Below are 12,976 nucleotides of genomic sequence, written 5' to 3'. Positions count from 1 at the left end.
TATTCTATAACTTTTTCCTTAATCTATAACAGGTTCATGTCCAACCGGGATGTCCAAGTAAAGACGACTTCCGATGTGCGAACATGCGATGTGTTGCTCTTGACAAGATTTGCAATGGGGAAGACGATTGTCGAGATAACTCCGATGAGACAGATTGTAAGATGATATCATATTGTATTCTTGATTTAAAATTGCATTTCAATGCAAGAGTTTGTGAAGTAAATGTTAAGTATAGGAAGAACATAAAATAGCGAGATTGCCGATGCAGCGGAGAAAAGAGCACATATCTACAGGTACAGATTTGTATGCTGACGATTTAAAACATCAAATTAAAATTCCTGAGCATGCTACAATTATGTAGAAGTCAGAATTACAAACAATTAATAACAATTAATTGTGGTTGGTACAGACAGTGGCGCAGCGTGGGTCATCATAGGGGAGACTGACCATGATGGGGGGCACCGGGTCTGATTAGGGGGCACAAGCCGTTTTTTGGTAATTTTCCTATGTCATTTTCTACATTTTTCCCGTATGACGCTACGCCATTGGGTACAGATCATTCTGAGACAATCTGTATATTGTATTGGCTATTAACACTTAGTCAGGATGGAACACGCTTGATACACAAATCATTAGATTATTCTTAGAGATCACTAGATTTATTCATTCATGGAGCCATTTTGGTACCCAGATATTATGTGCGCAGATCAACTAAATGATTATGATGATATCAATACACTATATACGTTGTTTGTTACATTTATTCATTTTAAACTATTGTACTTTGTGTCAAATGCAGGTCCAACAACCACGCCAGTGACAGAACCGCCCATTACGACCGCATCACCCACGCAAGGTAAACATATTACATACCGATTTGTCTGATATCTCTCGTCTTGGTGAAATGATTGAACAGGGTGTATCAAAATGATACCCATCGGCTTCCAGTGATCATTGGTGATTATGGGCAAGAATGCCACACAAAAATGCCACATTGACGAATCAATGTCATAATACGCTACGTTCCAATGTTGCATATTGAAAAAGCAGACTTGTCAATAAACTCTAAAAACTGATGGGTACCAAACATTTTGATACAGCTTGTACTATATATATTGTCCACTTACATAAAACAACAGACATAGCGACATATATCTAGATACCAGTGATTCACCTGTAACAATAAAACAATCTACGACTGACATTTACATGACAAATGAAGAGTTTGTTTCCAACAGGCGCTAAATGCAATAGCTGCCTTGTGTCACATATTTCTTCTTATTTTCTTCTTTCTTTGATGATATTCTGCAACGCTCCAGATTTGGAACCACACGCAGAGGAGAAGGTTGCGCTTAAAAAGATGTTCTTATAGTTACTTGAGTTCCCTTCCTGCTTGTAGTGCGTTGATAAAGCTTGTTTCTGAGTTTCTGTGTTTGTTTTACTAATAAGGGTTTTCGGGTAGAATGTTCCAGTAATTGATCTTGCATGTGATGTTTGTAATGTGTTTTTGAAACAGTCTTTCTTTGGCTGATATCGCTGGAATGCTTTTCTGTTATGATGACGGGTCGGGCGTGTATCTGGTCGCAAGAACTTTTGCGCGATATTACAACCTGACCGTTTTGTATATCTTGTGTAACGTAGCTACCTTTGTGATCTTCCTTCTGGTTTGCAGTGGCTCCCACTCCAGACGACTCATCATGTCTGTCTGTGACGCTGCTTCTCCCTGCATACGAAGCGGGCAGCATTTTCCTGTCTACTTTTAAATTCCTGAATGTTTTCTGGTATATTTTAAGAGTTTAAGGTTCAAATGACATTTAACGATTGGAATTGATATGATTATAACTCTAGCTTATTTGCTACTTTTTTCAACATCATTTTGTGTCCTGAAAAGTCTCCAATGTAAAATTTAAAAATGACTACCATTGGATTTAGCTCATTGTGGAACAAAATAAATTATATTTATTATTTTTTCTTCGCACGTGGGAAGTTACAGAGATTTGCAATTATATTTTTAAAGATACTAAAACATTGTTATACCTATTCTAGTGGTCCAATGTTATTATCTACAAACAAATTTCAAACAAAACACCCCTTTGGAACCAAACTTTTCAAATATGATCTAAATATAAAATTAAACTCTTATAACCAATCTGGATTTACTACTGGCGACACTTTCACATCATATCCTGAATAGTTCTTCAGATGGCCATCTGATTTCATGGCAGCGATTGGTTAGTGACCTGTGAGGGGGAAAGAACTAATTCGTCGAGGGATCTTCTATATAGCAGTGTAGGCCCCTGTCAAGTCGTGGCGCAGATCTCTTTGTCTGTTCAGAGATGTCTCCTCTTTCATACCTTTTTCAAACCATCGTGATTATCTGTCCAATATGACAACATCTTTGTAATCAAACGTGTGGTTAGTACTGTTGAGATGCGAATACACAGCAGAGTCTCCACAACCGGATGAGCTCACTCTTCTATGATGGACATGTGTTTAGCAAGTGTTTGCTTAAGTTTCCCCTATATGCAAGTCCTCGCATCCATTGTATTTATATTGAATTGCGTAGAGCATGCTGTTATTTTTTGCCTTTTGGGTATCAAGGCAAATGGTTAAAATTAAGTGTTTCCACACGTAAGTCTATGGGATCTGTCATCAGTGGTGCAATTTCCATCTTTGAGTGAATCAAAATTGATTCTCGCAAACTCATCTTGCAAGAATCCAGAAAATCAACTTAACTTACTGCGTTTACAGCCCTGTGTCCTTATTGAACGTTCCAATGTTGCATATTGAAAAAGCAGACTTGTCAATAAACTCTAAAAACTGATGGGTACCAAACATTTTGATACAGCTTGTACTATATATATTGTCCACTTACATAAAACAACAGACATAGCGACATATATCTAGATACCAGTGATTCACCTGTAACAATAAAACAATCTACGACTGACATTTACATGACAAATGAAGAGTTTGTTTCCAACAGGCGCTAAATGCAATAGCTGCCTTGTGTCACATATTTCTTCTTATTTTCTTCTTTCTTTGATGATATTCTGCAACGCTCCAGATTTGGAACCACACGCAGAGAAGAAGGTTGCGCTTAAAAAGATGTTCTTATAGTTACTTGAGTTCCCTTCCTGCTTGTAGTGCGTTGATAAAGCTTGTTTCTGAGTTTCTGTGTTTGTTTTACTAATAAGGGTTTTCGGGTAGAATGTTCCAGTAATTGATCTTGCATGTGATGTTTGTAATGTGTTTTTGAAACAGTCTTTCTTTGGCTGATATCGCTGGAATGCTTTTCTGTTATGATGACGGGTCGGGCGTGTATCTGGTCGCAAGAACTTTTGCGCGATATTACAACCTGACCGTTTTGTATATCTTGTGTAACGTAGCTACCTTTGTGATCTTCCTTCTGGTTTGCAGTGGCTCCCACTCCAGACGACTCATCATGTCTGTCTGTGACGCTGCTTCTCCCTGCATACGAAGCGGGCAGCATTTTCCTGTCTACTTTTAAATTCCTGAATGTTTTCTGGTATATTTTAAGAGTTTAAGGTTCAAATGACATTTAACGATTGGAATTGATATGATTATAACTCTAGCTTATTTGCTACTTTTTTCAACATCATTTTGTGTCCTGAAAAGTCTCCAATGTAAAATTTAAAAATGACTACCATTGGATTTAGCTCATTGTGGAACAAAATAAATTATATTTATTATTTTTCTTCGCACGTGGAAGTTACAGAGATTTGCAATTATATTTTTAAAGATACTAAAACATTGTTATACCTATTCTAGTGGTCCAATGTTATTATCTACAAACAAATTTCAAACAAAACACCCTTTGGAACCAAACTTTTCAAATATGATCTAAATATAAAATTAAACTCTTATAACCAATCTGGATTTACTACTGGCGACACTTTCACATCATATCCTGAATAGTTCTTCAGATGGCCATCTGATTTCATGGCAGCGATTGGTTAGTGACCTGTGAGGGGGAAAGAACTAATTCGTCGAGGGATCTTCTATATAGCAGTGTAGGCCCCTGTCAAGTCGTGGCGCAGATCTCTTTGTCTGTTCAGAGATGTCTCCTCTTTCATACCTTTTTCAAACCATCGTGATTATCTGTCCAATATGACAACATCTTTGTAATCAAACGTGTGGTTAGTACTGTTGAGATGCGAATACACAGCAGAGTCTCCACAACCGGATGAGCTCACTCTTCTATGATGGACATGTGTTTAGCAAGTGTTTGCTTAAGTTTCCCCTATATGCAAGTCCTCGCATCCATTGTATTTATATTGAATTGCGTAGAGCATGCTGTTATTTTTTGCCTTTTGGGTATCAAGGCAAATGGTTAAAATTAAGTGTTTCCACACGTAAGTCTATGGGATCTGTCATCAGTGGTGCAATTTCCATCTTTGAGTGAATCAAAATTGATTCTCGCAAACTCATCTTGCAAGAATCCAGAAAATCAACTTAACTTACTGCGTTTACAGCCCTGTGTCCTTATTGAACAGTATGACTATTACGGTAGACCTACATACAATCATTTTGTTTTCTTTCAATTTATTTCTTTGTGCTATATATATATAAACTTGGTGAAGGAAATATTTGAGTACTGTTACTTTACTGTAATTCATTTATTCATATTTATTCAGTACTCACATAAAAAAATTACAGCACATATGATAAAAAAATATACATTATATAAATACATACAAGATGTGGTCAATTGCATGAAGTACCAGATATAGCAACGAAATATATGGATTATGGAGTAAACACCAGACGAGTACCAAGGATAGCCCAAAAAGCCTCAATTATGCCATCGTTATCATATGCCTGTATTCTGCCATAAACATGATAAAACAAACAGCAGTATAAGTATTTTAAAACAATGAAATATGCCCAAAACATAGTAGAAGACCTTGAAAGTATTAACAACTTGCAGTGATGCAATCTGTTTTCTCGTCATTTCAATTCCAGCTCGTTGCGATCCAGGTTACCGTCCCTGTTCAGATGAGGGGCCATGTATCGAAGAGAGTCGTTTTTGTGATTCATCTATAGATTGCACAGAAACATTGATAGATGAAAAAGATCATTGTGAGTCAAATTTCTGATCACTTACACAATAATGCATATTATATGAGTAGAGTTGAACTTAATTTCACTTAATGGGCTGTTTCTTCAATGACAAAAGCAACAATTGGGGAGTTATGTATATTATACAAAACAAACAAATCATGGCGAACTCTATATCTAATTATCGTATAATAATACCAATTGCAAGTCGCTACTCGATATACGTTGCGTGTAATTGTGTAATTTGTCCAGCTTTACTATAACTTTTTATATAATGTACAGGTCCGTGTCCACGAGATGGGGATGTTCGGTGTGATAATACACGTTGCATTGATCCTGACAAGCTGTGCGATGAGGTAGATGATTGCGGGGACAACTCTGATGAGGCAAAATGTAAGATTGTTGTAAATATTTTTGCGTTTAAAAGACAAATTTAATATTTTGTGACAAAAATATAATATATACGAAATGCACCATTTAATGTGAACCAATTTTAAGAATATGACTGATTGATTGTTGAAGCTCAACCCCGCCCCCCCGGGTTTAGGGAGGACACTCAGCCATATTAGTATTCACACGCGTGACAAGGATACAGTGCAATTTCAAACATTGACTTTGATCCCTTCTAATTCACACACGTTCATTAAAGCCAGAATGTACGATTTCCTTCAAATTTTAAATTCTATACTCAAAATGCTGAAATAATACTAGTAATAGTTTACAAAGTTCATTTTTCAAAACCAAGTAGATTTTGTTCACTAACCTGACAGCTTCAAACGTCATGGTCGACATTCTTCTTCAGAGTGTTGACTATGTCCCAACACCTTTCCCGACGGATTTCGGCTAGAGGGGCTTTCTTCCTCATCAAGATGGACTCCATAAATCTGGACCCTTTTTGTTGAACAGAATGGTCGGCTATCGCAGATTTGCTAAGTTTGCTTTCAGACTGTTGTCTAATCTGACGGGTGTTTTCAAACTCGTCACTTTGTCCATAACTTTTATGTGTTCACTTTGTCTCGTGGAAATGCTTCGTCCCGTTTCACCCACATATGAATGATCACAGTTTGAACAAGGGATTTCATATACACAGTCTTTTGTGGAGTCCAAATCCCTCTTGTCCTTGGGGTGGACGAGCATTTTCCTTAATGTGGAGTGGAATCTCATCGCTGTTGCCCCTTGGATTTACCGCTGTTTTTACTTTTCTTAAAGATGTTTTCATAGTCTTCTTGTTCTCAATCTGTTGTTTAACCTTTTAAAAGGACCGATTTGGATAGCCACAGAAAGTAAGTGCTTTTTTAGAATCTTTGTTTCTTCTTGTTATTTATCATCCACGCCAGGAACTAACGTATTCATACTGTCCATTAAAATCCGGTTTGTGGTGTACTGGGTGATGAGACTCAAAATTCAGATATTGGTCTGTATGCGAAGCTTTGCGGTAAATGAGCAATTTCACTGAACCGTCTGGCTTTCAGACTATAAGTGTATCAAGGAATGGTATTATACCGTCATGTTCTTTTTCGTAAGTGAATTTGATGCTGTCCGTGGGGTCTGTGCTGTTGAGGTGATCAGTAAGGTTGTCAACTTGATCAGATTCCACATACGCGGTTTACACTCAGACTAGAACTTAGCGAACTTAGCAAATCTGCGATATCCGACCATTCTGTCCAACAAAACCACTTCATCGATTGGCCACGGTCCAGAATTCTAAGCAAGGAATGTGACGCTAGATCGCGTAGAATTATGGAAATAAGGAAGAAAGCCCCGTAAGTCATGAACAGAGACGAGGGGCCCATTTTCTAAGTCACATCTATGACCCCATCATCACCGCGAGTACTGCGCCCTCTATAGGCCGAAATTCGTCGGGGAAGGTGTTGGGACATAGTTCAACACTCTGGAGAAGAATGTCGACCATGACGTTCGAAACTGTCAGGTTAGTGAACAAATCTACATGGTTTTGAAAATGAACTTTGTAAACTGATTTTCTGCTAACCTGATGAATCTATTTACGAATACTAGTAATACTGGTCGGGAATGGTTTCTGTACATTTTGAGCTGAAATAACAAGGTAAAGTGAAAGAAACCCTACTGGTTAATTTGGTCGTTTTAACATACAGTTTATAGGAGAGCATAAAGTCATAATTCATGAATTATGACTTTATGTCGAACTTTGCTCTGTTGACCGACAACCACAACAAATTTGGCTGATTCCATTTAGGTGCAAGTTGGAGCATGTGTAAACATTACAAATATGCTTAAAAAAACGGGTTTAAAAACAATTAACCAATTTCACATTATAAGATCGTACATTATGGCTTTAACACATAGAAAATACCCCTTTATTTTCACGCGTTTGCGGTCACGCATATAAAGACGAATGCGTCCCTCCTGGGCCCCATCTGATTCTTATTTTTGCCCGTACAAAATTATTCAAATTGATCATTATATCATTTTTTGTGATTGAGTTTCATTTTCTTTTTGAAATAAATCGGATGTTTTTTACGATTTTAGCCAAAAATAAATTACTTTGTAGATAGCTATAGCTATTAGCTGTAGACTTTGTAGATAGCTATAGCAGCATATGAGCCTAGATAAGTGCTTACTGTTGTTATCTTTAAAAAGTTGCGTACTAGTCACTATAGATGAGTTGACTTATGATGTCACTTGTTTACATTCAGACCGCCCTCTGTTGTTTCAAGCCAGGCAAAATAACGCAGAAGTGTTTATGGCAGACCACATAAATAAGATAAAATAAAACTTTAAAAAACCTTTGAAGTTTTTTGTGATATTATGTATTTAGCTTAATGCATTTGTAAACAAGTTTGATAACATTTTTAATATTATTTGCTTTGAAAACAAAGTTAATGAAAACAATCAAGTTCTTCCATGTAAACTATAGTATTTTGTGCCTGGAAGTTTTTATCTCAGATCAACAGAGGGCGTATCAAATGTAAACACATTGTTATGAGTCGTACTTGACTCAAGGCCAAAATCACCTTTTACCCAAATTCACCAAAGTCTTTAATTGAAAACAGAGTATGATTGGTAAATATAATAACAATATCGCATATACAATAAAATCACACAATGACAGTTTTACTCTATCAGTACTTAACCAGCTGTCTTCTTGTTGGTGATCCTAGAGTTCTTGTAATGTTCTGGACGACTGATGTAATATATCCTTATTCACTTGTCCTGCGAAAATCAGCAAAATCCAGTGTACACTTGCGTAACTTATAAATATCCTTGCGTATGAAATCCTCACACAAAATTGGCGTTGCTTTCTCCAAACCGTTATCTCCTTGCGCTGCTTTCTCCAAACTTAACTCCTTGCGCTGCTTTCTCCAAACTTAGTGCTATTTCCACATTTCACACAATATCTTCAGGAAGCAGGACTGCGATGCAGTTGTCCCCACTTATATTGACAGTTGCGTTGAATCAAAACACCAGACTTCAGCAAGTCGACAGAAGAATATATTCCTTTCTTGGAAGAAGTACGTTCTTTGACGTATTCTAGATCTTCTCCGACAACACTGGCAAATAGTAGTACTTTGACTACATAAAATATTTCTGGTTTGCAATTTCCTTTCTTTGAAGGAATTAGACTGTAAGCATATTAGCTAGCTAGTCCAGATCAACACTATCAACTGTGAATAATTGTGATTCCATTTTCTTATATACCAAGCAGGGGGAAATCCCAAATATTAATAGCCAAATGTCATCTTGGAAATTCCCAAGCCTTAATTATAACATTAACCTTTCTCATTACATCACTTCTTTAGGGGAATTCCATTACATCATTTTCCCTTTACAATCTCAGGGGACTTTCCAATTGTGCAATACACTGAAAAGGGGAAGTCCCAGCTATCCATTCAATATGCTGAGAGGGGAATCCCTCAAATGTCTCATGACATATATTTTAATTGTAAACAAAGATAATCAAATTAAATTACTCAGGGCACATCACAACATGTCAACTCAGGCGGCGAGTGGCATGATGGTTGGAGAGAGCCGGCAAAACCTCTCGGCCGTATGGCATTTTCCATATACTCGGTTAATTTTGTGGGGCTCATTATCGAACCCCAGCGGTTTTAGCTTGCATTTATATTATTTATTAACATAGGCCTATTTGTTTGTGATATTTCAAGCATTTTTAAATTTCAAAATAATCCCATTCAATTACATGGTTGACGATGGAAATTTACTGAATTTAGAGAATGCAAGGCGCATACAACCTGTGTCAACTCATCTATACAGCGTATAGCGATCAATAGATGTGTGTCATCTCATGAGGGCTCTAATAAAAAGGTGGATGGACAACATTTTTTTCCATACCACATGTTCCAACAGCCAACACGTGTTTTTGTCTGCCACATATTGAGATCAATCACTCGAATATGCAGCTTGATTGTATATATTAACCAAATGACAGTTTATATTGCTCATTTGATCTTCCCAATTATAAGGTTCGACCACAATGAAAATGGCGCCTACAACAGAATTACCCAGCACAACTGATATAATGAGTACTTCAATGACAACAGAGGCGTCTAGTACAATAGAACTGACGACAGAGGCGTCTAGCACAATGGAACTAACAACGGAATCGGGTAATTTATTATTTCATACTTTTTTCATCGTACTTTAACGATGTATTGCTCTGCTTACCATCTCACTTTATTTATCTCACTCAATTTATTTAGCTCTAAAAAAGTCACTGTTTCAGAAACCTCAGCTAATTTACCGTTTCGTTCAGATGGTTGTCTCAAATCATTTCAAATACTGTTCCAACCAAACTTAGATATAGCTGCACTATGAGTGATGCTCACTACTTATATCTTTAGCTCACTGGTCACAAATTGTATCCTGTGCCATGAAATCAACTGTCGGCGATTTGGGTTTTTTTTTCGTAAAGCGTGGGGGTGTGATCGATGTATCGGCTTACCGCCGGTCACCGCTGGTATTTATGGCTTTATTGCGTACTGACGTAAAAAATCGTCATCAAAGCGGAAATGCGGTATGAAACTCTGAAACCAGTATAAGATACCCAACGGGTTCTATATGACCGGTTTATAATCCATCCGTATGTGGTGTAGTCCTTTTCCCTGATGTAATTTTCATTATTCACGTACTTTCCTTAGAAGTGTCACTTAACAAACGATCTGTTGTCTCTTCTTTTCAGATCCTTGCGATCCAGGTTTCCTTCCCTGTTCATCTGATGGGCCATGCATTGAAGAAAGCCGTTTTTGCGATGGACTTGTAGATTGCAGAGACACCTTTATAGATGAAAGGGATTCTTGTGAGTGAAATTCTAATCGCTGGTTAAACCCATGAGAACTACCTGTCGATTATGCCAAAATGAATATTGTGTCCAATTTGAACCAATCAAGGAGGGTATAAATAAGATCATCTGCAAATGCAAGTTTGACCATAAATTGTTTAAAGCAAAGTCATAATTGCCAATTGAAAGGAGCATTTCAAGTTATCCACTGATCAGAAATGCTGTTAGATGACCAGTAGTTTCCAGGGGGTTAATTTCCTACGCAAGCAGTTTTGAACATTCAATAAGATCTATTAAAATGTAACAAAACCGCCTTATGATGACTATCAAACTCGAATTATATAGTCTTTTAAAAGTTGTGCTTAACTTAACTGTACTCAATGGAATCGTTCTTACAACTTTAATTTTACTTTTGCAAGAAACATAACTGAATACCTGAACAAAGAAATAACTCCAATAAAACATGTTTTTGGTTTTTAGGACAACAAGTCATATGTGCAAATATACATGTTGAAAATTTTATTTTGCATGATATCATTTGGGTTTGAGTTTTTTACTTTTATGGATTCCTTGTGACCAGGCAAGTAATTTGGTATACTTTTTAAAAGAATTGGGATAATTTATAATTTTGACCCCTGTTTGACTTTAATTGACCCCTACCAAAAATGCCTGACACTTTCAAGAGTGCAGCCCAAACCAAATTTATTCAGTACCCTTCATGCATCCCAAAACACTTTCAAACCTTTGTTCTAAGATTTAATCACGAAACATTAGCGCTGGTTCTCTACTATAACGTGTCCAGCTTTACTATATCTTCTATAATGCACAGGTCCGTGTCCACGAGATGGCGAAATTCGGTGTGATAATGCACGCTGCATTAATCCTGACAAGCTGTGTGATGGGAAAGATGATTGCGATGACAACTCTGATGAGACAGATTGTAAGATTGCTGTAAATATTTTTGGGTTTAAGATGCAATTTGATTGGGATTATTATGTGACAAAAACAAGTGAAGGAAGTGCACAACTGAACGAAAATGAGTATAAGGTTGTATTCTTTTCTTTGATTGTTATATCGCCTACTTCGTTATCTATCGCTTTTACTGCCGCATTCCGCATTCATTCACCAAAAATTCACCAAAAATAATCAAATTTCACGCGTTTTTTGACATGTGTTCTCCAATATAGTTGACTGACTCCTTCTACAGTATTTTTCAAAGATCTATCGGTACTCGCCGACCGATCGCGTAAAATCACGACTACGTCACGCGATGCTACGCAAATTGATCGGCGAATGACGTGTCTAGAAGTAAAAATGTGTGTCAGCGTGGCACAAAGAGCAGTATAGACGAATCCAATTTCACGCATTCCTACACCTCAATGGCAGCCATATTTGGGTCCCCGTCGGCTCCATCTCACCTAAAATGTGAAATGATGCGGCCTTGGAGGGTATTTTAAACTGCATTCTATCACCCGTGTTACACGTAGACAAAAGAATGATGACAGTTTACAAAACAAAATAACCTAACATCGAATTTTAAGCGGCTTTAATCCACCCAACTGGGCAGTCACAACACCGGTTTGGTGCTGCGGGGACCCAGTCATGGCCGACCAAATCCTGACCATGACTTGGCTCGTTGGATTCGTCTATATATAATATCCGGGATGTAACCTCAAAACTACTTTATTTCTGTGTACATACCGTCTAAACGAAACATATTGCGGGCTTACAATTTCACTTTATTATGGTTATGAGAAAAGCATAAGTTTTCTGGGAACCAAAGGCATACCCCAATGACACAAGTTGGTGATGTTTTCACATAAGCATCACATGTCTGAAAGATTATAAAATCTCGACACAATATCCATTTTAGTGTAATATATCAAGCAAATGTAACCATCGCTTGACCAACATCAATTATAATTAACTTTTGTTTGTTTACATTTATTAAATATTTTATAATTAATGGAGTCAATTGCCTAATTCAAGGTAAAATATGTGTAGTGAATTAGGGTGGTTAGGCTTTGACGTCATTACCCGAGCTTGAGGTGAACCAAATTATTCTTTGTTCGTTTGATTTATTTTTCAAATTACAAGGTTCGACTACGATGCCAATGGAGCCTACAACGGAATCACCCAGAACAACTGATATATTGAGTACAGCCATGACAACAGAGGCGTCTACCACAATAGAACTAACAACAGAATCAGGTAATTTATTATTTTAAGCTTTTCATCGTACTGTACTGATGTAATGTTCTCATCACCATCTCACTGGTTTGTTACTAATTCTAAACAGGCAACTGTTTAAGAAACTGCGGCTAAAAATAGGGGTTTTTTGTTTTGTTTTTTACAGATGGTTGCGATTCAGGTTACTTACCCTGTGATGATGGATCATGCATTGCAGACCAATATTATTGTGATGACTTTATAGACTGCACAGAAACTAAAGTAGATGAGAAATATTGTGAGTTATGCAGTAAAAATAGTTTATATAACTTACGGTGCCGTACAATATTTAAGAATTCTCGCCGATATTAGAGCTCTTAGAAGACTACAACTTTATAGACCATCACACACACAGTAATTTTATAATTGTTCATAAAATTGTTCAGG

General features: G+C 37.0%; 1 protein-coding gene across 1 annotated transcript; it reads left to right on the top strand.

Annotated features, from left to right (window-relative positions):
* Positions 1-55: 55 nt before the first annotated feature.
* Positions 56-12,588, top strand: LOC140163341 (uncharacterized). Its single transcript, XM_072186739.1, has 8 exons — positions 56-156; positions 800-856; positions 4,987-5,103; positions 5,365-5,475; positions 9,546-9,689; positions 10,262-10,378; positions 11,190-11,300; positions 12,458-12,588. The coding sequence occupies exons 1-8, from the start codon at positions 84-86 to the stop codon at positions 12,586-12,588; spliced, it is 861 nt and encodes a 286-aa protein (XP_072042840.1). The 5' UTR covers positions 56-83.
* Positions 12,589-12,976: the final 388 nt, after the last annotated feature.

Source organism: Amphiura filiformis, chromosome 10 (genome assembly GCF_039555335.1).
Source record: "Amphiura filiformis chromosome 10, Afil_fr2py, whole genome shotgun sequence".
Classification (NCBI taxonomy): domain Eukaryota; kingdom Metazoa; phylum Echinodermata; class Ophiuroidea; order Amphilepidida; family Amphiuridae; genus Amphiura; species Amphiura filiformis.
This window is presented reverse-complemented; position numbering and strand designations above follow the sequence as displayed.

Coding starts and splice junctions, on each gene's coding strand:
- LOC140163341 (XM_072186739.1), top strand. CDS start 84: ATGCGATGTGTTGCTCTTGACAAGATTTGCAATGGGGAAGACGATTGT. Junction 10,379..11,189: donor TATAGATGAAAGGGATTCTT/GTGAGTGAAATT, acceptor TATAATGCACAG/GTCCGTGTCCACGAGATGGC. Junction 11,301..12,457: donor CAACTCTGATGAGACAGATT/GTAAGATTGCTG, acceptor TCAAATTACAAG/GTTCGACTACGATGCCAATG.